Source organism: Plodia interpunctella, chromosome 4 (assembly GCF_027563975.2).
Source record: "Plodia interpunctella isolate USDA-ARS_2022_Savannah chromosome 4, ilPloInte3.2, whole genome shotgun sequence".
Lineage (NCBI taxonomy): Eukaryota > Metazoa > Arthropoda > Insecta > Lepidoptera > Pyralidae > Plodia > Plodia interpunctella.
In genome coordinates, this window is record NC_071297.1 from 1,933,815 (window position 1) to 1,957,699 (window position 23,885).

Genomic DNA, 23,885 nt, shown 5'->3' on the forward strand with positions numbered 1-23,885 from the left:
TAATCTGCAAACTGTATCGCTGTATACTGTAAACTGTATAGTTCTGCAAACTGTATAGCCTGCATTAGACTCCTTTGTTATGACCATTCCCATATCAATTGAAGCCATTCCATTCAACCACCTATAGAATACTTTTTACTACCTGTAGTTCCTTGTTTTTTTTTTCATTTTCTACCTATTTCCTATACAAATATTTATCACATACGCTATACGTACTCCGTGATATGTGTTCTCTATTTATAGACTTACTTATTTCGATTAACTTGTTACAAGAAATATATTGTATTCCTCGTCAACATATTAAAAAAAATCTTTAGTGAAATTGTATTTATTGATGATTTTGTAAGTTTTTTTGATTGACGTATCGTTTGTACTGACCACTAATATATTAGTATATTATTTATCTGTGCCGTGAAAAATTAAAATAATTTTTAATAACATTTAATTTGTACTTTATTCCGGTTACTTATACCCTTTTATGCGTCGTGATGAAACATATACAAGGTGATTTCTTATACATCGGCATTATTTTATCTACATGCTCAGTCAATAGTACCACAGATTACATAATACCCCAGTAATGGTACTGACTAAACAACTTTTCGAATGGAAGCAACCTTGAAATCGCGAAAAAGAAATCAGCTGATCCATACGTATTTTCTTTTGTATAGAACAGCTGATTTTTTTTTTCGCGATTTCAGAGTTACTCCCATGCTAAACGTTTTTAGAATCATGGATCAGTCCATGTAGACAAAATATTGCCAATGTATAAAAAGTTACCCTGTAGAGGCACTATGAGTGAACTACCTCGATGAACTATATGCCAGCTACATTATCGCCGAACTCTGACATATGCCGACGTCAAACGAACATTGCATAATTTTTATATGAGCTTTTAATTTTTATTTAATGCAAGGAAAAAAACTAACGTACGTCGAATCACTGAAGTTGGCCGAACTGTTTGCCGATAATGCACGGCCGACGGCAACCGTGGTTCGAAGGAATCATGACATCACAATGTGAGTGATCGTGATGCCATGCGAAGTCGATAGATGGCGACACTTGTTGTTTACAAACTTTTAACCGACTTCCAAAATAGATGTGTAGTGTTTTTTATAATTAAAAATTAAAATTTCTGTGGCATGGATTTGCAAAATAAAAAAACCACAACTCAATGTAATTTTCGTTTCAGGTTATAAGCAGGAAATATTTAAAATAAAAACTTATTTTAAAAAAATATTTTCATTATGAAAGAGACATATGGACCGCTTGACGCCCTTTTCATGGTACCTATCTCCCTTCTATTGAATATTAAGTAATTAGATTTAGGGTCAGAAGATCCAAAGATTGATGCCCAGGGATGACAAAACATTAGTATTTCCTATACATTCTTAGACTATATTCTACAGTTTGTCTAAAGCAAGGTCTTTTGATGTTTGTCATCGAACCGACAACAGTTTTACCTTTTTTCATAAATACCTACTTACTAGTTATTCTACTTCTGCAGCTCATTTATTCAGAAATTAGACTTTCACATGCATTTTTTGACGTCAAATTTTATATTATATAGTAATTTCTCAAAAAGTTACAAATTACCTACTGACATTTCGTCCCCAAGACCACCAATCACCAATGAACGTCAAATTCACGATCTTGTGCGCTTCTTCTCCACGGGTCACCAATCTTTTCATTACTTATTTTGCTTTGCTGAAGTAATAATTACTTGCTAGTATTTTTTCTGTAGAAATTTACAGCTGAATCAAAAAGTACCCTTTTGTCCTAAAATTATAAGAAGGTCAAAGCTAAGGGCACGTTAGTAGACAGGTAGGTACGAAGGGGGCGTGGTCCGTCTGTCTCTCTCTGACTCTCTGGTTGGAGATAGGATAGAAACATCATAGGTAGGTATAATTACCTGTAAATATAAATTAATAATTTAAATAATAGGTAATTGTATGCAACTGCAAAAATAATTACATCTAAATATTTAGTTATTATGTTCAGAAATGTAGTAGGTAGTTTCGGAGATTACCCGCCTCAAACATACCTACCTACAAACTCACAAATGCTTACCTCTTTATAATATTAGAAGTAAGCGATTTTTCTTAACCTCTACACATTTAGCCTACTTGAGTAAAATATTTACCTTGCAATAATTTACAGAAGTTAAATAGGTACTTTACCGTGAGGTAAGTTAAAATACTTAGTGACTTAACTATTTGCAGGTGAAAAGTTTAGTTTCCTCGCTTTTTCTTTAGAAAAAAATAGAATAGGTAAGTTATATATAATGGGGTTCGGTTCGAAGTCTGTCATTAATTTCAATGCACTTGTTTATCGGTCGCATGAGTGCGTACGATACATGTGTGCGTGCGTGCACGGTCATTACGCCGCATTATTATTTGTTACGTTTAGGGCTGGGATGGACCGGCCCTCTCGCCGCCCGTGGCCCTACGTCCCTTCTTTCGTTGCTATTTGAATAGGCCCGAGCGTTGCGTAACCCGCGGCCAATGACAGCGGCCCTGCACATGCACTGGGCGGAGTCGTTACGTCACCGCGCTCGGCCCCCGCATCTCGCGCAGCCGCCGTGACGTCACGTCCCCCCGCAAACCCCGTCCGCGTTCCGCGATCGCAGCGCCCATGCTGTCAGCGGCGACACCTGAAAACTTTCTACAAAACACTCGTGCGCTCAAAGATGGCGGATGGGTCGCCCGAGGACCGTACCGGCCCGAAACAAATGAACGATTTAACTTTTTCCGCGCCTAATTCTTTACTTGGTGACACAAAAAAGTGCAGTGGGGAAACAATTGACGGCGATAGAGTGAAGTTATCATTTTACACCGAACTGGAAACGAGTGAATCGTGTGAAAAAAGTGATACTCACGGCGTGGCCATCAAACGTTCTGCGGCGGACGTCTGTACGAGCTCCCGAAATTCTTGCGAGGCGAACACCGACGGAGAAGACAGGAAGAAGAGATGTTTCGACAGATACGACAGCTCGGAGTCGTCTGACAGGTCAGTGGATGTACTTTTCTGTTAGTAAATAAGCGGCCAGTCGCCTGTCTCGAAAGTATTATTTAGGCGGGCGCGGCATCGTGATGTTAAAAGTCAATGCTCTAGTAACCGGCGTCCATCTACCTACTCTGTTTTCGATGTCAGGGCCACCGTGAAAAACGGTGGTGTTGCTAAGCCGTGCTGCCAGTACGGTTGAATGCCCTCGGAGTTCGCTAGGCCAGCAGTGGCCGGAGCGACGCGATGCGGCATTTGACTTGTTAAATAATAGCCTCGATCGTGTTCCTAATAGTAACAAATAATGGTCGTCAGTATAAAGACACATCTTCTATGCCTTTTATTTTAGATTTCAATCCAACTAACGTGACCTTTCCGGTAGCAAACTTGTACTCAGTTAACAGAGTACATATTTTTTTAATTATAGGTATCTATTAGCTTTATTCTTACCAGCCAGTACACACTTCCAAATAAAATTCAATGCAAATACAAAAAACTTAGGTACCTAGGTAACTATTATGTACTAGGTTCTTATTGCCACTTTTACTCACACAACTAACACAAATCAGTTAAGTAAATGGCACATACTGCCACAATCAAGAAAAAAAGCAGGAAAAGAATCTCCTATATATGTACATACAGCACATCTATAATTCTGTAATGTTTTTCTTAAATCATGTGTACCTATCTACTTTCTTGTTTGGCAGTGCGATCAGTCACAGTATAAACACATGAAAGTAATTAAAATTTATCAGATAACAACTAAAAGTCATTGATATTGGCATAACTTGTAGACAAGCTGAATGTATCATGGACATCATATCATGGTAATCATTGAACTTCAGTCTTGTAAATTTTGTTTGTATCATATAAGTGAGTTAATCACTAGATAACTATGATAAAAATACACATTGTAGCGTGCTTTGATAATATATAATGTACCTATGTAGGTACCATTTGTAAGTTGGTAAATTGTATGCCACCAGTGGGTGGCATACAATTTTCCATGTGACTAAGTATAACAATATCTTTAGTATCAGGTGGTTTAGTATGTTGTTGATATCTTGTTTTTAATTTTATCTAATCCCTATTAGGATCAAGTTCAATGTTATTGCTATGAAAAGTTTTGCAATTATTTCATCATCTATGTTAAATAAATCTGGACAAAAAAAGCATTCTGAATTGTACCACTAAGAAGAACTGTCAATATGTTCTTATATATGTCTGTCTATATGAACTTCAATCTCTGATGCTTCCATGAAATATTTGAACATTTCTTACATCCATTAATGTATTTAATAATGCTGTTCATGATATAGCACAATGGCCCCAGAATCAGCTTTTTCTTATATGTAGCTCCTTCATTGAAATACTGAATATGATACCATAGAAGTTTACAAAAAACACAATTTCATGAAGTTTTCTATTTTTTTTAATCATGTCATTACATAAGAAATAAACTTAAACATCCTTCTTTATGTCCAGGTTAAACAAAGGCAGTTGTTTATAATCAAAGCATACAATGTTATTTAATATTTCTTTGTTCATTATCCTTTTTACATTAAATTCAGCTGGATCAGTACTTTCTGTAGCTGGGTATTTTAAAGTATTTAAATGTCTATGAATGAATTTTCCAAGTTTTTAAAAATAAATTTAGTTTTCAACAAGAAAATGTACTGGTTTTTAAAAGCTTTTATTTAACTTATAACATATAAAATATGTATATGGCCCTATGTCTATTCGGATGGAATCTTGCAATGCAACACAATTTTGAGGCAGATATCTTCAAGCTATGGAGCTGAAATTTTGGAAACATATGTAGTTTAAATAACAGTTCGTTATTATGATAAGTATGACCTGATGATGCATCCAGGAACGGCTCCAGATGCCAGAAGTTCTCAACGGCTCAATGCACGGACATGATATTTTGTCACATATTGAAAGCAATAAGATTTCTTTGACAATAATGAAAGCTTATGTCAAAAATGACATTTTTGTAAAAAACTTATTCAATCATTATTATATGTGTTCAGTTTATAGTATAACTATCTTTATTTGCTATTAGTTACACATAATTTAATCAAAAATTGTGAACTTATTCAACATTTCTATAAAAAACTTAAAACAACTCCCACTACAGGAACTGAACACCAGTTAATTAAATAGAGGCACCAAAGATATATTACAGATAACACCAAAGTGGTCAATGTGGGTCACCCAATGCCCGATAACATGTTGGGTACAGGACACACTTGATATTAGAAAGTCGGGTGTGCCAGGGTGTGGATTGTGTTGTGTTGTGATCAATAAGTTATTAGTTTATAAAATCAACTCTAGCTACTACAAAATAGGAATTTTATTTGTATGTTATTCGTATTCTCTCAGAGCCATACAGTTGTCTCAAAAATCTATATTATGTATTTTTGAGGAAGGTTACTAAAATGTATAATTCTATACAATTAAATAAATGTTATATTTATTATAACCCACAACCATTGCTTGTGGTTTCAAAACTATTTGTAATGACGGCTCCATATTGTCGTCGAACAGTTTACCATTCTTTGGTGGATTCGGTATACATTGCTGGTTTTTCATTACGGTAAATAAAAGAATTCATACTAACTACGCAATGTCGGCATTTGTCTATGTGGAGCTAGAATAAAATTAAGCAAAACACACATGCCATGTTTGACATGAGTGAGCGTGTATAAAATAAATTGAGGACATTAATATGCCATTGCTAATTGTATCATTATGAAAAGGTTAGTTGTTAGCAGAAAATACTCCTAGTAGCACCTTGTCTAGGATGATAATGCTTTATAATGATGACAAATTCTTTTTCATCTATAAAATAATTTTTAAGAATGTTGTAATTTTTACGGAATACAAAGTATAAATAGTTAACTACTATTTATACTTTCTTTGTATTCCGTAATTTAATCTTATTAATTAGTTCATACATGTCATTATTTATTATTTCTTACTAGTTAGGATATTAGTTAGGTTAGTTCATCAATGAAGAATTAATAATTCATGTTACTATTGCGAACTTAGATTGCGAAGTTCACAAACATACGACTATATCTTTTCTTTTATTATATTATGAAGTTGTAAAAAAGTCATGTAATTTTAATAAAATCTGACACCAAAATTAGCTTATTGCTAATTTTGGTGTCAGATTTTACTTTTCTGTGAAATATTGAGCAGAAATAGAAATGTTCGTTTTCAAATATTTGACCGAATATAGCATTCGGCAATGGCGCGAAAGTTTAACAATTGGCGCAGCGTCGACAAAAAGGAACAAAGTTGATCGGTAGGTAGTAGGGCGTTCACGCGAGCCTAAGCCACAAAGGGTGAGCAAAATAAAAAAAGTAAAAAGTTAGGAGTTCTAACCGGGCGCGCCGGGGGACACCGAACGGGTTCCCGGGCGCGTCAAAGTAAGTTACTGGCGCGGCAGGGCTGAGCGCTTAATGTCCTCGCAAATTTTGTCGAGTCGACACGCTTAGAAAAAGGTATTTCATTAGTTTGCATCAATTAACTATCCCTTGATCGCGAAGATTTGAGACTGTAAAACCTGCGGTTTGTGACACACACATCGGATCACATATACACACACTGTGTGTGTATGTGATCCGATGCTTTTTCGTGGTATTTATTATTTAAGTTCAAATATGTTTTGCCCCAATTCATCCATATCAAATTATCATCACAGAAGAACTCTTCAAATTTAGTTATCACTTTGATCCATGGTGCTTTATATTATATATTTTTTAAATCTTTTTATTTAGGGGTTGAGTTTTTATTCGGATTCACCATTCCAGCCAGCCATATACCTACCTCACTGCACCCGATCGACCGGTCGCCCTCCTCCCGCGTTCCCTGCCCCTCTGTCATTAGAAGCGTGCGCGGGCGCATTGGCCCTCGCCTGCATGCCCTCTCTCCACATGACCTCGGAAAATTTACTTCATGGGGTTTTACGCCGTTACCTGTGGACCTACATTTCCCATAAATTTTTATACTTCGTTTTCATGGTAAATTGTCAGAATTTCACAAAATTAATCGTGATTTGTTCATGAATCATAAAAACAGATTAGATTCGATTTAGGTTCGAACATTTTCCAGATATCTTTTTATGTAATTCGCTCCGCTAGTTTAAAACCATTTTTGCCAAATACATTGGAACGTTAACTTTTTAGAGATAATTTTGTACGAGATTTTGATTTTATTGATTAATTGGTATTTTTTATTTCCCATTAATTGTTCTAAAAACATATCTCACAATTTCGTGAAATAATACGCGTTTATTTACTAAATCAAAGATCAAATACTCAAAGACTCAGTAACACAAATCGTATGTTTTAAACATAATTCAAAAGATCGACGCGTAGTTACGCAACATATCTAAGAATAATTGAGTGTAAGAATAAAATTACGAGCTGCGGAGATGAGGAATTATTTCTTTGTGGTTCGCAGACGAGTTTTACCGCGACACTGGTCCGACCAGGTACCATCTGACTCATTGGTCGTTCAACTTTCATTATTTATTTATATTTTTATTGTCCCAAGTTCGATCCTTGACGCGTGCGCACCGACAGTCATAAACCAAGAAGGCACGATCGAATAAATCATTGTTCTTTTTGCAATTATTTTTATCGTGTGTCAATATGCGCCTCAAGTGACATAGTAATTGGTCTACGATGAGAAATTGGTGTCCAGTGTTCAGTCAGTTAATTTGAGACATTGTTTTTTGCTTGTCCATTTATCAATATAATTGAAACATCTACTTTAGTTTCGTATCAGTATTATCAGATATTGCCAGACTCTACAGACGACAAAATAAATATTGAAACATATACCTACAGTTACGTAATATTTAAATTCAATATCATTAGGAAATTTAATCTTGCTAACTACCACCATAAATATGTACTACCCAACATTAAGTACTGAAGTTATGTATTATTATTACAAACATAAATATATTTAAATGTAATTGAAGTTAACTTGTGAAAATTTGAGGCCTAACATTAGGAAGTTTTAAACCCTAACATAAGTAGGTACCTAAAGTTTATGAAGGTCTACCACGAAACATATGTACGAGTACAAACACGTAGACGTTACTAACGTCCACATGCTGTCTCTTTTCCACATATCGCGTACGCAACGAGTAAAAAAAAAGTGAGAACGTGTGGACGCAATTACGTGCTACTTTTTTCATGTTTCATGGTGGGTGTCCTGCATTATTTCGTTGTTAGGATAGAGTCACGCGAGCTTAACGAGTAATCTCAACTTGGTGAACGTGGAATGTCTAGCCTAGCCTTGAAGGATTACTTGGGTACCTCTATATTAAAGCAAATTGTGTTTAGAATTTACTATGAGACTGTGTAGTCAATCAGTGTACATATCAGATTTATATAGTTATTCTAAATTAGCTTTAGGTATAATTTAGATTAACACAGTATTGCTGAAATGTACAATTTAAATAATAATGATTTCTAGTGCCAAAGTCCTCGATATTAGTAGTAAATATATTAATTGATTACATAGGTGAGTGATATTTATTTGCCAAATTCCCAATTAGACATAATGTATGTATTATTTTTATCCTTCCTTGTAATTAAATTTTATCACTAAAATTGGGTATTTTCCGTAGCTAAAATCTACGGTATTTCCTACACGTATCTCATATGACAAACAAGCATTAAAATTGGAAAATTTTCGAAAAATAATTTAGTCAATTTTACTCGACACCATCACTTATCAATCTATTCTAGACAAATTTCCAGCATACTGTGTACTTTGGCGTATCTATCCTAGCAAAGACGACTATTGTCTAACTGCAATTTCCCGTGGGACGACCCGATGGCATTCGGAAGACGTAGCCAATGCTATCGCTAGTATGTATCTGTGAATGTCTAGCTGCCAGCTAAATTTCTGTCTAGATTACGAACCTCTCGAGACGATTGCTTTTCCAAAGACACGCATTGTTTCAGTCTTTCCTTATTACTTAGGTAGATGATTTATTTGTCATTTAGTCTGGTTCTTTTTAAAGGAAATCTGTAGAGAAGTCTCCAAACATTATTGTAAATAAATAAAATAAGATAGTTAATGTATTCCAATTAGATTTAAATGAGTTTTTACTTCAATGACGTACTTCATAAAGTCTTGTCGTATAAAGTGCACGAACATCTTTCCTATGTACTAAGGGTGAGTTGCACCAGTCATCTTTGACGCTAACTTGCTAAACTAACTGCCGATAAGACAGCGTCGTACTTTGTGTTGTTCTGCGCAAGTTAAAGTTAACGTCAAAGTTGAGTAGTGCAACTCACCCTTAGTTCTTTAGACTTAGTTCTAAGTTGAAGATTGAATTCATTGTTACAACAATTGCTTCCTGAATGATTATTGATCATTGTCTTTGGAATAACGTGTATGCTCCTGTCATTATCGAAAACCATTATAACCAGAAATGTCTGCAACAGTTAACAATACCTCCGAAACTCTAACGGGAATCTAATAAAAACTGACCAAAAAACATTGATTGATGTTTCTAACCAACGTCCTTCGTCGTCCTCAAAGTGAAACAAAAAATTGGAGATGGTAAACGCGAGTGCAATGATGTCATCGTGGACTGCAATGGCCTGGAGGTGTTTTGAATTTATAGCCCGTAATTCATATAATAGGAAGGGTTGAATCGCCAATACCTAATCGCCCATTCACCCTAATTACAGATCGGATACGTATAGCCCCTGTGTGAATTGAAGCGGATCTTCATACCTATGTAGACATGTATGTGTTGGATGTCTCTCTTTCATCTTTGCGTTATTGCATTTGGAGCTGTGACACCCAAAGCCCAGGTAAAAAACAACCATAAAATTTTGAAGATTGGACATGATTTTACAACCGCTGCCTGCCTGAAGTCAACCCACTTTGGGAATGCTATGGTTGCTTATCAGTTACTTTGTCTCCCATAGTCGCCTCGTACGACATCGACGGGAGGTCTCTATTTTTAACTTTATTTAATCAATTCGCTCTTTACCGGACCTACATATTTTTAGTTACCTACATAGTTTCAGTACTTCTAGAGATAAACACATTGAAACAAAGTCTTCAGCTTTGAAATTATTACATTTTTACTAAAAAAAAATATGACAACACTGTCTGACTTAGTTTTATGCCAAGTTGCTTTAACTGAATCAGGTAAAGCAAAAAGAATACGCATATGATGTTGCCCATGGAGAGATTAAATAGATATCGTTTATTGGAACTGACGGGTGTACGTAAATACTCTGGACACATATCATTTTGCATTACCTTATCAAACCATCTCATGGCTTTTTTGCACAGCTGTGTAGACGATTATATTCATGTTGAGTTTCGTGTACCGACAATCACACGATGGGTGTAAATTACCTTCTGTCATTGAATTTATGGCCCACACAAATATGGAGGAATGTCAAAGGTGAATGGGACGAAGACAAACTAAAAGCAGGTGTACGACGGCAGCTGTTTGCACTACAATGTTGCTTTTTTACCATTACTTCCAAAGGAATATTACAAGGCAAAATTGCGTTGTGACTGCAATTTGGTGAAGTGATACCCAATTATTGAATTTTTTGATAGTTAACAAAAAAGTTTTCTTGTGTCCGACCTTCAGAACAAAGGATGCCAAGATTCTGAGAATGCGTGCAAATTGCTTGGTCGAATGGGCTTTAAAAAATATTATTTCTGCAATGGCATAGGTACTGTGGCGAATCTTCGATAATAACCTGAGAAAATCAATGGGTAACAATATATTTTATCATTTAGTTTGGATTCTTTAAAGTTTTGATGCTGAATGTAATGTAATTGATGACTGTTTTTATTGACACGTGCACGTAATCAATCAACTCTTACTTGAAGGCTAATATTTTGTCAAAGTTCAAGAAATCGCAAGAAAGTAATAGTAAGAAAAAATACTTACCAATAACTAAATTTTTGGTGTGCTACGTTTTCACGAAAAATTAGGTAAGGTTAATCGAGGATGTCCCCTAAAAGATATTAAAAAAATAGGATTCATGTGTAACTTATTAAGTCTCGTCGTTTATATGTGTAACTTTTTGGGCGTCTACTACGAAAATGTTAGCAAGCAAAGAGCCATCACTACTAAGTGATGGTATCACTTAGAGCCGTCTCGCCGGTACCTCGATAATTCCATTAGCAACCACAGGGTACTCGCCCTTTCCCTCCACTGATTCCCTCGTAACTGCTTGGCTCCGTGGATGTTGAGACCTTGTCTTTGAACAATATTAACATTTTATAATTTGACTAATGATGAATCAGCCGAAATTCATGAGCCAGATAAAGTTAAAAGAGTCTTATCGTAACAAGTGGATAAAACAGCAATGGACAGTGAATGAAATAAACTCTATCGGTAGTCATGTCAATTAAATTTTATTCAACTGACAATCCAAAATTCTTCATATTTTGATGAAACAAATGAGATCAATCATGTAGAATTTTCGGCTGGTCTACAAATTTTCAAATGTTATATACCACTTGCATGCAATAAAATGTAGACAATTAGCACCATGTTTATGTTAGATTTGAATGGAGATAAGCACCAATTTTATGACTTCACACTTAATTTATCCAACTGACTCACAAGTTCTTTATATTAAAATACTTGATGTTCTTCTCAAACGCACGGTTCATTTATTCTCTTTTATATTGTTGTATCGGGGATTAAAAAGATTGATATAAATTGCTAACAGTCATGCCAGCGCAGGAAATAGCCAAGCGTCAATTTATTGGGAGTCATCGATCAGTGTATCGTCCGATAACATGCCTTGCTTCATCAGCCGTGTATCATGTTACCCTATAAGCTCTATGACATGGTAATAACAGATATTTTGCAATGATTTAGGTAGGTTGAAACGTCTCTGGTACAGAAAGGAATCCGTCCGTTTCGTCAGCAATTCAGCAGTCCGTTTATTAATTGTCTTTAAATAACGCTATATTGAAAATAGAATGCTTATTTATTCCGCCAATTTCACTTGTCAGAATATATAAATACAAATGTAGTTAAAAACATGTTAGTTAAAATCTCAGATTGCATATGCAATCTGAGATTTAAATTCAAATTGTTTACTTTGTTAAAAATATTGAATGACAAGATAACGATGCATTGAGCTCTCGGTGTGCTCTGCCATTTTAACAGTAACTTTAATAATAAACGTCTTTTAAAAATAGCAATAATCTTCTATATATACCATGATTTAAAAATTAAAACTTGATTATGTCTGCATGTTATAACGCATAATCGGTAGGTAATGGATAAAGTAAACGTTTCCTTGAAAATTAAGGGTTTCACAGCAGGTGAATACGCGAAAATTACAGGACTTATTCATATTTGATTCACGTACGGGTGATGGTTTGTGTTATTGACGCTTATACACTGGGGTACCTGTTTCACTTAGCGGAAACCTTGCCAATCTCCGTACACTTTCATTACGCTCTTAATTCAACCACGAAATTGTACCTTTCCGTTCGGCCGGGTATTATTAATTTGGCATTACATCGGTCGCTAATTTCGCGTGATATAATTCGAGAATATTTGCCCCTGGGCTTGGGGTAAACACCAATTAATACTGGCAACACGATACGCGAGAGGGGGCCCTCCCAGATTGCATAATCCAGTGCATTTCTACTGCTTCTGATGCAGAAGGGAGCAGATCCCTTTGTGAAGAGACGCCATACTGCGCCTAATACATTTTTTTCGTGTTTGTCAATCAATCATCAGATGAATTGTCCGCTTTTCCAAAGCCGCCATTTTGTTTTGCTACGTCATTGATAACATACAAGACCTCGGGGATGTATTTGCCCTCTAAAGTTTAACATAGCTTTACATATTGTTTAAAAATATTTATTTATCTTCTAACTGGAACAATATCAGTGACGTCACACTTTGAATAAAGTTGTTATGACGACACCGAAGAAAGCGAAAACGACAATGAATGTAGGTATAATAAAAATAAATAAGTTTACTTTCACAACTGGGTAAGAACAAAAAGGAACTTGCCCTTCGTACGCAATTGTTCAACATCCGAATTCTCGTTACGTAACCGTAAACTTGACTCTTGCAAGGTTATCTGTGAAAAATAAAACGAACACAGAACGTTGTTGCGATGAATTAATCAATGGTGAATTAATTGTGTGACAAAATTACTGTTGGATGGCGCCCAAAACTTGGACAAACCACACACAAACGTGATAGTGAAGACCCCAATCCGAGGGGTCTTCGAGCCCCAACTTTTTTCTTTTTTTTTTTTGTTAATATCGTGCGGATGCGCCCGTATTGTTGAAATTGCTTTTTCACGCATTTTGTCATTTGTTTCGCTGACTTGACAGTTTAAAAGTCTGCCAGACTCCTGTGACCGTTTTACATTAGCGCGTCCACGAAGTTTCTAAGTTTACGATTGCTATCAAACTTTCCGCCCCTTTAATTAAGCGTCGATGTACTGGAGGTATTTCGTAATTACGTGGAATAAATCTAAGTATTGTGGCATTCCACCGGATTAATAATAAAATGTAACTTTGTAATTGAATAAATGCTTATCTTTATAACAGAGATTTTACGTACTGTTCATAAATGTTGAACAAATATGAAAAATAGAAATACTCGTTAGAAGTGTAATGTGCACACGCGTTTTCACATATATGTGAAGTACGTGTTTCATAGATAGTAAGACATAAATATCTGATATATTTTAAAACATGATGTCATTATTGTAGATTTTTTCAAAGCTATATTTTTTTTTGGTAGGAGAGTGCCGAAAAGCGATGTGTGTTGCGGTAATTAGTAGTAATATTATTTTTCGTCTTTAATGTTAAGAAAAAAAAGAGAGAAAGAAACTTAGCCAACACGTGGGACATTCCAAAATCGATAAGACCTTGCGATAAATCACAAGGGGACCGGCCGCAGCTTGAGCATTTTATTAAATTCTCTCGATTAAACGGCGAGTTAAAACGATTCCGATACAATCGCGATATCTCGACACCTCCACTCACCTCGCCGGTTATAATTACGAATCGCCCCCCTCTCTTGTATTTATGCATTTGTTTTTGGATTTGTACTTGAAAATGTCGATTTAATCATATTTTTTTATTTCAGGAACTTTTTGTGTTATACCGGGATTTAAAGAGTATGAGTAACTGTAATAGTTAGTAAACCTAAGTAAATTTGCGTTGATTTAATTTGTGGTTTACGATTAATGACGTATAAAATAACTGTGACATACGGACGGACCGACGCTCGGACAGATATGACGAACCTATAAGCGTTCCATTTTTGTCATTTGGCTACGGAACCCTAAAAAGTACAACAAACAATTCCCATGATCTTCGTTTTCTAAGAAATACGAGCCACGTCAGCCACTCATGCAATTTGAAGAGCCTAATAAACAGGTGTACACAACCTGGAAACTCTAAACCAAACACCTCCTTATCACGATTCCGTAGAAATTGATAAGATATAATTTTCTACGAGTTGTGGAGTTCCGGCGTTAGGGTCGACGTTCACTAGGCAGGTGTGTCGTCCGGTTTCAACCCTAGTCGAAATGAATGAAAGCAGACCTGTTAGTGTAAAGGGCGCTTTCACTTGACCAGATGGTGATTCGTCTGAATGAACTATTTCTGTAATATCTTTCACAAAACTGTAGGGTGGGCTGCAAAATGACTGGGTTCTCTTACATTTCTTAAAATTTTGACTAAAGTGATAATTTGCATATTTTTTGTCTTCTATCTAGTGCGAAATGTTGCCTTTTTATTTTGTAATGTCATGCCTGGACAATTTGTTCCATAATAGACACCCTTTTTCGTGCTCGTCTTGTACTTTCTTATTTTTTATACTTTAACATGATCAGGCTTTAGCTTCTATCACCTGTTACTATCTCGTAAACAGTCTAGTGCAGGCACTTTCTCGTCGCCATCAGAAGTGGGATTACTCCCTAATGGTTATCTAGCGAGTATAATGACCCAGTTGATGTTTATGATCAAGGCTTCGTTATAAGTGCGTCTGGGGTAGTCTAATGTCTTTAGCTGACTTCCATTAGTGTTCATTATAGCTTCGTTGTTAACTATGAATTGATATTTATCATATTATTTTTCTTATTTACGAACAATTCGCTTATGCCCGCGACTTCGCCCGCGTTCATTTTCCGGGATGAAAGGTACCCTATACATGTCCTTCTCCGTACTTTAAACTATATGTATGCAAAATTTCAAGAGTATTGGTTGAGTAGATAGAGCGTGAAGAGGTAACAAACAATAAAAAAATGAGCGAACGTACTAAAAAACAAACTTACTTTCACTTATAATATTAGTTAGAATGTTTCCAATTTTTTCTACGTTATCAAATATTAGTTGTTAGTTTCCATATGTATCTGTATAAAATCACATCTGTGTGAAACTTCCTAAGGTTAAACTCCTCTCATACTTCTATGATGTGGCAATAGTGATCGATTCGCAATAATTTTAAATAAGTTTGTGTTGTTCTATCGAATGTACTTACCACGTTAAAACGTGGTAATAACCTATTACCACGTCTGTCAATACCCACACTACAGCTGCCGTAGACATTAGAATGACGTAATCAGTTGGCACTCGCGCGACTCGTCGTATAGTATAAAATTGATAACGTAAACTATGAATGAAAATCATTTTATGATTTAGCTAAGTCAAAAATATTTTTATTCGAATAGGCAATCGTCATAATTGTATGGCTTACAAAGTAATTCGTCAATAAATTTGCAATGAGTGTGGTCTAGGTAGTTTTAATTCAATAGGTGTTCAACGTACACTACATGTATGTAACAATTTTGCAATTAATTTGGACGTTTATATGGTGTTGAGATGCCTATTTTAGCTAAAATATATCATTGTTCTCTCACATTTTTCAATACTTGAAAATGTAGCAACAAAGATATCGCTTGATAACGTTTTAGCTGCCACTCGACGAGACACAAAAAGATTTTATTTGTAACTGATAGTAGTTCTGTTTCCGCTTGAATTTTTTTTTATGAATATTGGAATTCTTCGAATATATTTCTTTTGGCACCGATTTATTATTTTTTCCAAAGTTATAAATTCTTTATTGCAAATTGTTGAAATAGCTTCAACGATGTGCAATAAAGAATTTGGAAAAAAAGGAAAAGCGTATGGATACCAAAATGTATTATTTAAATAAGTCTAGGAAGGATATATTGTAGCATAGGCTTCAAGTAGAGCGTATTCCAAAATTACATAACTCCAAGGCTGAATAGTAACCGAACATAATATTGTCGTAATGCTGAAATGTCATAAAATACGTCTGACGATACCCGCAGCCATTTTCTTTAATGTTCCATTTCGTTCGGTATGTATTTACAATAACCGGCCATGTGCGTGTCGGGCAACGCGCAGTGTAGGGTTCCGTAGTTTACTACAACCAAATATTATTATTATTTGTTAATATATCTCTAATTTTGTTATGGATAAAAGAAGTAGGTCTAAATATTTTCCTTGGAGTTATTCGAAGTTTTATAGTATAGTTGGTTTATTTATTACTCGTAAACTTGTAAAGCCAAATTAGGCGTGATAGTTTTCCTTCTAAATTCGTTATATATAAATTAAATACATATTAATACATACATACACATTTGAATTCCTTACAACAAGCTTTTGTTGGGGGGGAGGGGGGTAGCACACCCTACACTATATGAAAGATTGAATAAACCAATTCACGTGTAGGAAAGTAATCTATTTGTCGGCGTTATTAATGTGTACAGCCATACCAAATTACATAATTCTAGTGCTCATAATTTTTTACCTAGACTACTAGTAATACTACGGAACCCTAAAAATGACGTATTTGTTTGGCTTTGGCGACGGAGGATATACAAACTTTAAGCTAAATATAAATTGAGTTATCATTGTTTAATTTCTCAAAAAAATGCCTAGTTTATGCCGTTATCTAAGGTGGTGCGTGCATATATGTATCATGAAAGGAATAAGTAAACTTTCTATTGTATTCTGGAAGAAAAAATATTTAATTTCTGAAATTATGTGTCCCCAACCTCCTTCGAAATATAAAATATAATAATAGGACAAAAACTTGCATCTGTGAATACCAATTATTCGCGTTTTAACACCGCATAATCGTGTACGAAACCTTCGTGTGCACATCCACGCACAAAGTATCATGGTGTGCGCAAAAAATGTACATTGCCTGCGCAAGAGTCTTCACAACTGCACTTCTATTAATAAAGACATGTGCACGCGCAGGCACACGCCTAGATCCTTTCAAAGGTCTAACGTCGTCGACCCAACCACCTGCCATTTTAGCATAAACATCGATTATTTTCTATTCTACGCACGCCTAATTGCCATTGAATTTCATGTTTATATATTTAAGTGACCGCAAGCTGCACAATTTTATGTAATAAACGCTTGTCCTTATGCTAATTCTTCTAAATGTATGTACATAGTTACATAGTATTTCTATTTTAGCTCCGAGACCTAAGCGGAGTCAATTCTTGAAAAGATTTTGTACATTGTATTTATACCCATTGCTACAATGCAATATTAATATTATTCACGTTTGCAACGCCATTCACTCCAAACAAGTCTGTCTTAGTTGAAGCTAGATACGATTTTCATAGTTAGCAACAGTGGGATCAGTTGGGTCAGCTTGCTGTGGCAGCGTTGCGGGGTGCTGGTCGTATTTCAAAAAAATTGAGAAATGTATTACAAACGTTCGAGCAGGGAAAAATCAGATTGTATTACTCAGTATTTTCAAATGATAGCTCAGAGGACGGTGTACTTAATTGCCCTCTATGTCCACGGAGTTTTGCCGCAAAAATTGGCTACATAGGACATCTTTGAGTACATAAGCGCCAAAACATCAATCATCAATTAGACCTGGAGCGGTCGCCATGGCCCAAAATCGGTCCGACAGATCATCTTCAAAATGACTAAACAGAAAGAAAATTATACTGAACTGTTTTGAGCCACCTGTCGAACGTAGAACAAGTTTCGTAGGGAGAAATATAATAAGAAGAAACGTAACCTTCATCCTGTATTTGTAATGCAAATCCAAGACGAGGACAGTTAAGCTGAAGGCTCCTAATAAAATTTACGGACAGGCGCCAACGTTATTTGAACTTCTTTCCAGAATGCGAATAAGAACAGCGTAAATATCCAATCGCTTAGTGAAATTGTTAATGTCGCAGTTTTATTGGATGTTTCAAACGGCAGCTGTAGTGCAGGGTGGGGGTTAAATGTCAATTATGTGTCCGGGCCTATGGCAGCTCCCGATAAATACATTGTTCTTGCATTCTTCGGAGGGGTCGGGGATAATAGCAGAATTTCGGAATAAGGAGATTTATTTCGATATAAAGATATATTATTGAATGAAATGCACCGGAAAGTTCTGTTTCATCTTCGGCCAGGAAACCAATTTATCATTGTAAATTGAAAAATAAAACGAATTAATTTCATCGAAACCTTTAACCATTACATGAGAAGACGAGCATCATCTCAACAAATTACAGTAGTATCTTAAATAATGTTTAGCTTCTCATTTTTATTATTACTTCTTCACAACAAAAATGTACTTTAACCTCGCAGATGAGATCGACTCCAAGAATGAATTGAACATATGCAACCACAACTAGTAAAGGTGTTAACATGAAAAACTAAACGAATAGTGTTCTTTTCCAATTATACGTTTCCGTTTCATTTTTAGGTCGACACGAAGCAAATAAAACCCAAGTGATAAACGCGGACTGACGCGGCGAGTTCCCATCACATCGAAAACAAGAAACGTAATGGAAAAACTTTTCGATTTCCATAAAAGCGATCGAGGAGTTTGATTTATTCGTTGTTCGCATACGACAATTGTATAATTGAGGCGCCTGCACAAACCTGTCCGATATTTCATCGTTGCGTTTCGATTTTATTCGCGTTTTTGCCGCGGGTGCGACATTAATATGCATTCGAGGCGCGTGCCTCGCTCAGCTGTTTCTTCTATGCGTCCGCAAGCTGCGCTCCCGTATAAGGAAACCGGGCGAGCGGATGGATAAACGCTGATTACATCGCAATTATCCGCGCCTGCGCCGGCACAGCCGGATCACTTTCCCGATCTTTGTTCTCGACATTGAACTTGGCTGTAATACTTTATGTAACGTTTTCGGCGTGCGAGTCATTGCCACGGCCGCGTGGTATATAAACAGTCGCACATACTTGCGTCAGCGCTGACGCGAGAGCTAGTTATCACACTTAGCATTGGAACATAGCAGCATTCGGTGTCGTGCGTGTGTGGATCGTTGATTTCATTTGTATGAGCACAACGTTCCTTGATATTCGCATGCGCGCGGCGACAGTTTTTATTCAGTGCTGCAGATGGCATGCAGCGGGCAGGCTTGCAGTTTTTACTGTCGTTCAACTTGGTACGCGTTTGACAACAGTTATTTCGCTGGCGACTTGCAGCAGCTTTGTATGCGACATGAGATTATGGAAGTATTTCAAATCACTGCTCACTGCATAATTCTTGCAAACACCGCGATATGTATTCAGTTACCAGCGTCAGCAATAAATAACACAAAAGTTTTATTCATCACTCTTTCTGGGTAATTTCCCGTGAAAATAACAAGGACCTCTTTCTTCTTATGTCACCCGGATATCTTCACTTCATTAACTGCTCACGACATTCTTAAATAAACCAGTATTAGGGCTGGTTTTACGTCTAGGATGTAGGCGATAAAACATGTCCGTAGATAGCATCTCACTCAGAAATTCTCTGTATCTAGTGAAATAAGAAACAGCGAAGGAATTCTGAAAGTTTTAAACACAGAGTAGGATATTTACAGAGAATGTGTTTACAGTTTACAGAGTAACAAAAGGAATTTGCGAGGTAACGTGGCTAATTAGAAGTCAGTAATTTTAGCCGGGCGAGGCTTGAGTTGGGCCCTGACACGTGAAACATTAATTATGCATATTGGAGAAACACAGGTAGCTTCGACACTCGAGACGTCTCGCCGCAACGCAACATATAATAACGTGCAGAAGGTCGTTTCAGACAAAGATGATTGCTAATTTTACTTAGACTTAGGACTAATATGTTAGAATATGAATATTTTTATCTGCGTCATCTTTAGCAATTTCTTTAACTACCTAACTACCTTTTTACAATTATCTTTGTCTAATAGATTATAAAAGAATTCGTCTTTATCAGATTCAAATTATTCTTATCACATTATCACAAATTTATCTCCTTTTCTGCAAAAAGGTATTTTTATATAAAATTTCCATCGCGTTGCCGTCCGTCCCGGGAAAATGTCGCCGCTATGTTTAATAACTAACCACCCCCAACTACGCTGGTTTTGTCTGCTTTGTGTTTCCTTTTTTTATCATAAGGCAATTATAATTTAAAAAAAAAGATGAATATTCCAAGGCATATTCATCTATTGCACAAGCCATACTGCCACCTCCCATTTACACATGTACAAAGCAGGTGATCTTCTGTACTTCTACATACTGTGAACTCATGGTCGCCTGCGGAGCCGCCTGGGTGGGGTAGTCCGTAGTGCGCGGCTGACTGCCCTCATAGCTTGATACCTACGGAATAATGTACCAGTACTCACGTGTCGAGTTGGATATGGGTAACTGCGAATTTTCGAGAACAACAAACGTTAAAATATTAATCAAAACTAAAGAATTAAGAACATTAAAATATCCATCGGATGTGGTGTCCGTAATAAGCTTCAAATAGAAGCTGTTGAAGGAAAATAATGATACGAATACTAAAATTATACCAAAATGTTTGCACAAAAATACACAGCAATATAAAACATCAGAATGCACGCGATGGCATACACGATGGCATGAAATTAGTTTCTTCGAACTCTTGACGCTGAAACTGCGAGTCGTATTTTATTTCTACTGAGTACCACCATGTGTGGTGGAATATCCAGCGAGCTAATATGGTCTACGTAGTAAAATAACCATTCGCGTGGTCATCTACTTTTGACGTAAATACGGTTTTGCATTCAGCTAATAGTTGTCGTAAATTGCATTTTTATGCGTAGAATGTTACATTAATTAGAAGTGAAACAACTGCAGTAATAACCCACATTAACCTTTTATTATTTTCACCACTTTTAGTTGCAGCAATAAAATAAACGCTAAACGTTTGTCGTAAACCCTAATGGGATCTTGTTATATATTAACCATTATAACTAATACTTATTACTAAGCCGTAAAAACCATGGATTACAAAGCTCTAAAGATTAAAGATTGGAAAAATGGGCATTTAATCGATTTAAAAATCCGATGAAACAAGCGATCGTTAACAATGACCGACAGTTATATTTCACACCTGCCCTCTGTACAACACTCAAAGCCGTATCCATTATTTTCAAACCAAATCTTCAATAGAATTATAAAACGTATTTCCTATCTGGGAAAGTCGATTTTCGTTTTGATTACAAACAAAAAAAGCGCAGCTATTATGTATAGATTAATTAGTCGATAATTAAAAGTATTCGAGCAGTTCCGATGTTGGATCATGCGAAAATCCACTTTCATGTTGTTACCTTTTTATGTGTTGAATAAGAAACTCAATAGCACCGTGATATGGTCTATTTCAGATTGATGCTTTGATAGGAGTGGAGTTGATCGGCATATTATCACGTGCAATCGTTTGTGCGTGAGCAAAACGTAATACGTAACACCGTGGGAAATAAACTATGATAATGGTATTGTTTTAATAACTTGTTTATTCTAATTTATTCCTAAGGTTATTTTTCTGAGTTGGTCTTTCTGAAAGAGCTGAAACTGTTATACAACTAAATTTTGTACAAATATTGCACCAAACTTTTTCTTAAGTATTTACCAAAATTCTGAGGACGCAATTATCGTATGTATACAATTATTAAATTATATAACTACTCTTACACTAATAACTATGATAAGATAATCTTATAATAAGTTAATGACCTTATTTTTCCGGCGATAAATCTAATCATCTCTAATCAATAACTCTAATCAATGAACTCAAAACTACTTTTTATGAACAATAATAAATTACTAGTATACATTATTCATTCATATCGAGTGTATAATTGCTAACACTGGTATCAGATTTGATTATAGTCGTCTAAAGGCATCTGACATGACTTTAACGACGGCTTTCTAGTGGCAAGTAACTGTACACCAATGTGCAGGTTTCCTCATGATGTTTTCCTTTACCGGAAGCAAATAGTGGTCACTGAAAACTACTATACATGAGTCAGATTGGTATACAAACTCATGTGGTACGAGTAATATTCGAACCTGGGACCTTTCGATCACAAGCGGACTGTAATAACCACTGGGCCAATAACATGTGTTACTAGTAGTTTTGTTTATTTTATATCCATTTTAATGTAAATTCAATGAGATGTTGACATTCATACTAATGCAGTTCAGTAATATTTCGTAACACGCAACTTCGAAAGAAAGCCCTTTAAGGCACAATCGACAAGATAATTCCTTGACATTTCCACTTGAAAAAAATATTTAATGACTTTGATTGACTTATGTATAATATAATTATTTGCTTCAACATGGTTAAGTATAAGTTGCCTATCAAACTTTCGTACCGTAGACAAATCTTTTTTTCAGGAATGTTCATCTTTAGTCCACATCACGTGTCTAAACGCGTAATTAAAGCCATACAATAGTCTTATGATAGTCATTGTGTTTCTCATAAAATATGTTATTGATCGATTCAATATGTTTTTTGATATCTTTAATTACCTAGTAATAAAATGAAAACACTATTGGAATAAAAACCTTGATCGAAATTTTTATACAAAAACTTATTTTTTTAGATCACTTTTTTAGATCACAGAAATTTATAGATCATGTTTAGCACCAAAATATGGTAACCCTGTTATAATAAAGTTGGTAGCAGGGCTCCAATGCGGGCCCTACGGGCAACATTTAGGCTGAATTAAGTGCACTTAATAAGAGCTGTGCCCCTCGAGATATAACCGAATCATATTTAAACTTACTTACCTGGATGTACCGGACATGTGGGATTTTGGGCCTGTTTTACCACTATCTGACAAATATAAAAATTCTTTACAGATTACCTACTAGGTAAATCTGCCTAAAGTGATTGGCCAGTTGCCCGCATGCACGCAAATGTGCATCGCATCCCTTAACTTTCTGCCTTTCGCGCATGATTCTTGCGCGCAAATGTCTATACCGCATTTAGCTTACGCGGATGTGTTTTGCGCGCAAATGTCTTTTGTGCATTTGTCTTTCGCGCAACAGTACCAAATTCGCCAGTAGCCTTATCTAACACTTGTGAAACACAATTTTAACGTTATCTGTTCAATATCTTACATGAGATAGAGGTAACGAAGAACGGGCCCTTTGTGCAGAATTTTGTTGTCCTTATTGTAATATGTAGCATCATATGGCAATATTTGCTAAATATGTAACTATAGAATAATATTCCACCATATCCACCATACGACATAGTAAATTCGCATTTAAAATTTTACTTCAATTAAATAGTTATGAATTTAAGACACGTAATCAACACGGATATAGGTAGTTATCGATTTATTATCGTTACCTATATTGATGACATTCTGAAAATAGCGAATGAAACGAACAAACGAACTAGCGATGATTTTCGGCAAAATAAACTAATTGATATTTGAAAAAACTCATGTAGTTCTTCTTTTTTTTCTACAAATATTGCATCTCACTGAAGATAATTCCTATGTACTTTTTTATAATAACCACATGGCACATGTTGTAAAATAGTTTTAACATTTACGAAGAAAAAATATAATATCGACCACTTTAAACTT

At 35.7% G+C, this 23,885-nt stretch overlaps 1 protein-coding gene across 1 annotated transcript in view; it reads left to right on the forward strand.

Moving 5' to 3' along the window:
• The first annotated feature begins 2,654 nt into the window (after window positions 1-2,654).
• The window catches only part of jing, a 115,120-nt gene continuing 93,889 nt past the window's right edge, over window positions 2,655-23,885 (forward strand). Inside the window, exon 1 of the mRNA XM_053743777.2 lies at window positions 2,655-3,009. Coding sequence (XP_053599752.1) covers window positions 2,690-3,009 — 320 coding nt within the window. The 5' untranslated portion in view covers window positions 2,655-2,689. The remainder of the gene's footprint in view (window positions 3,010-23,885) is intronic.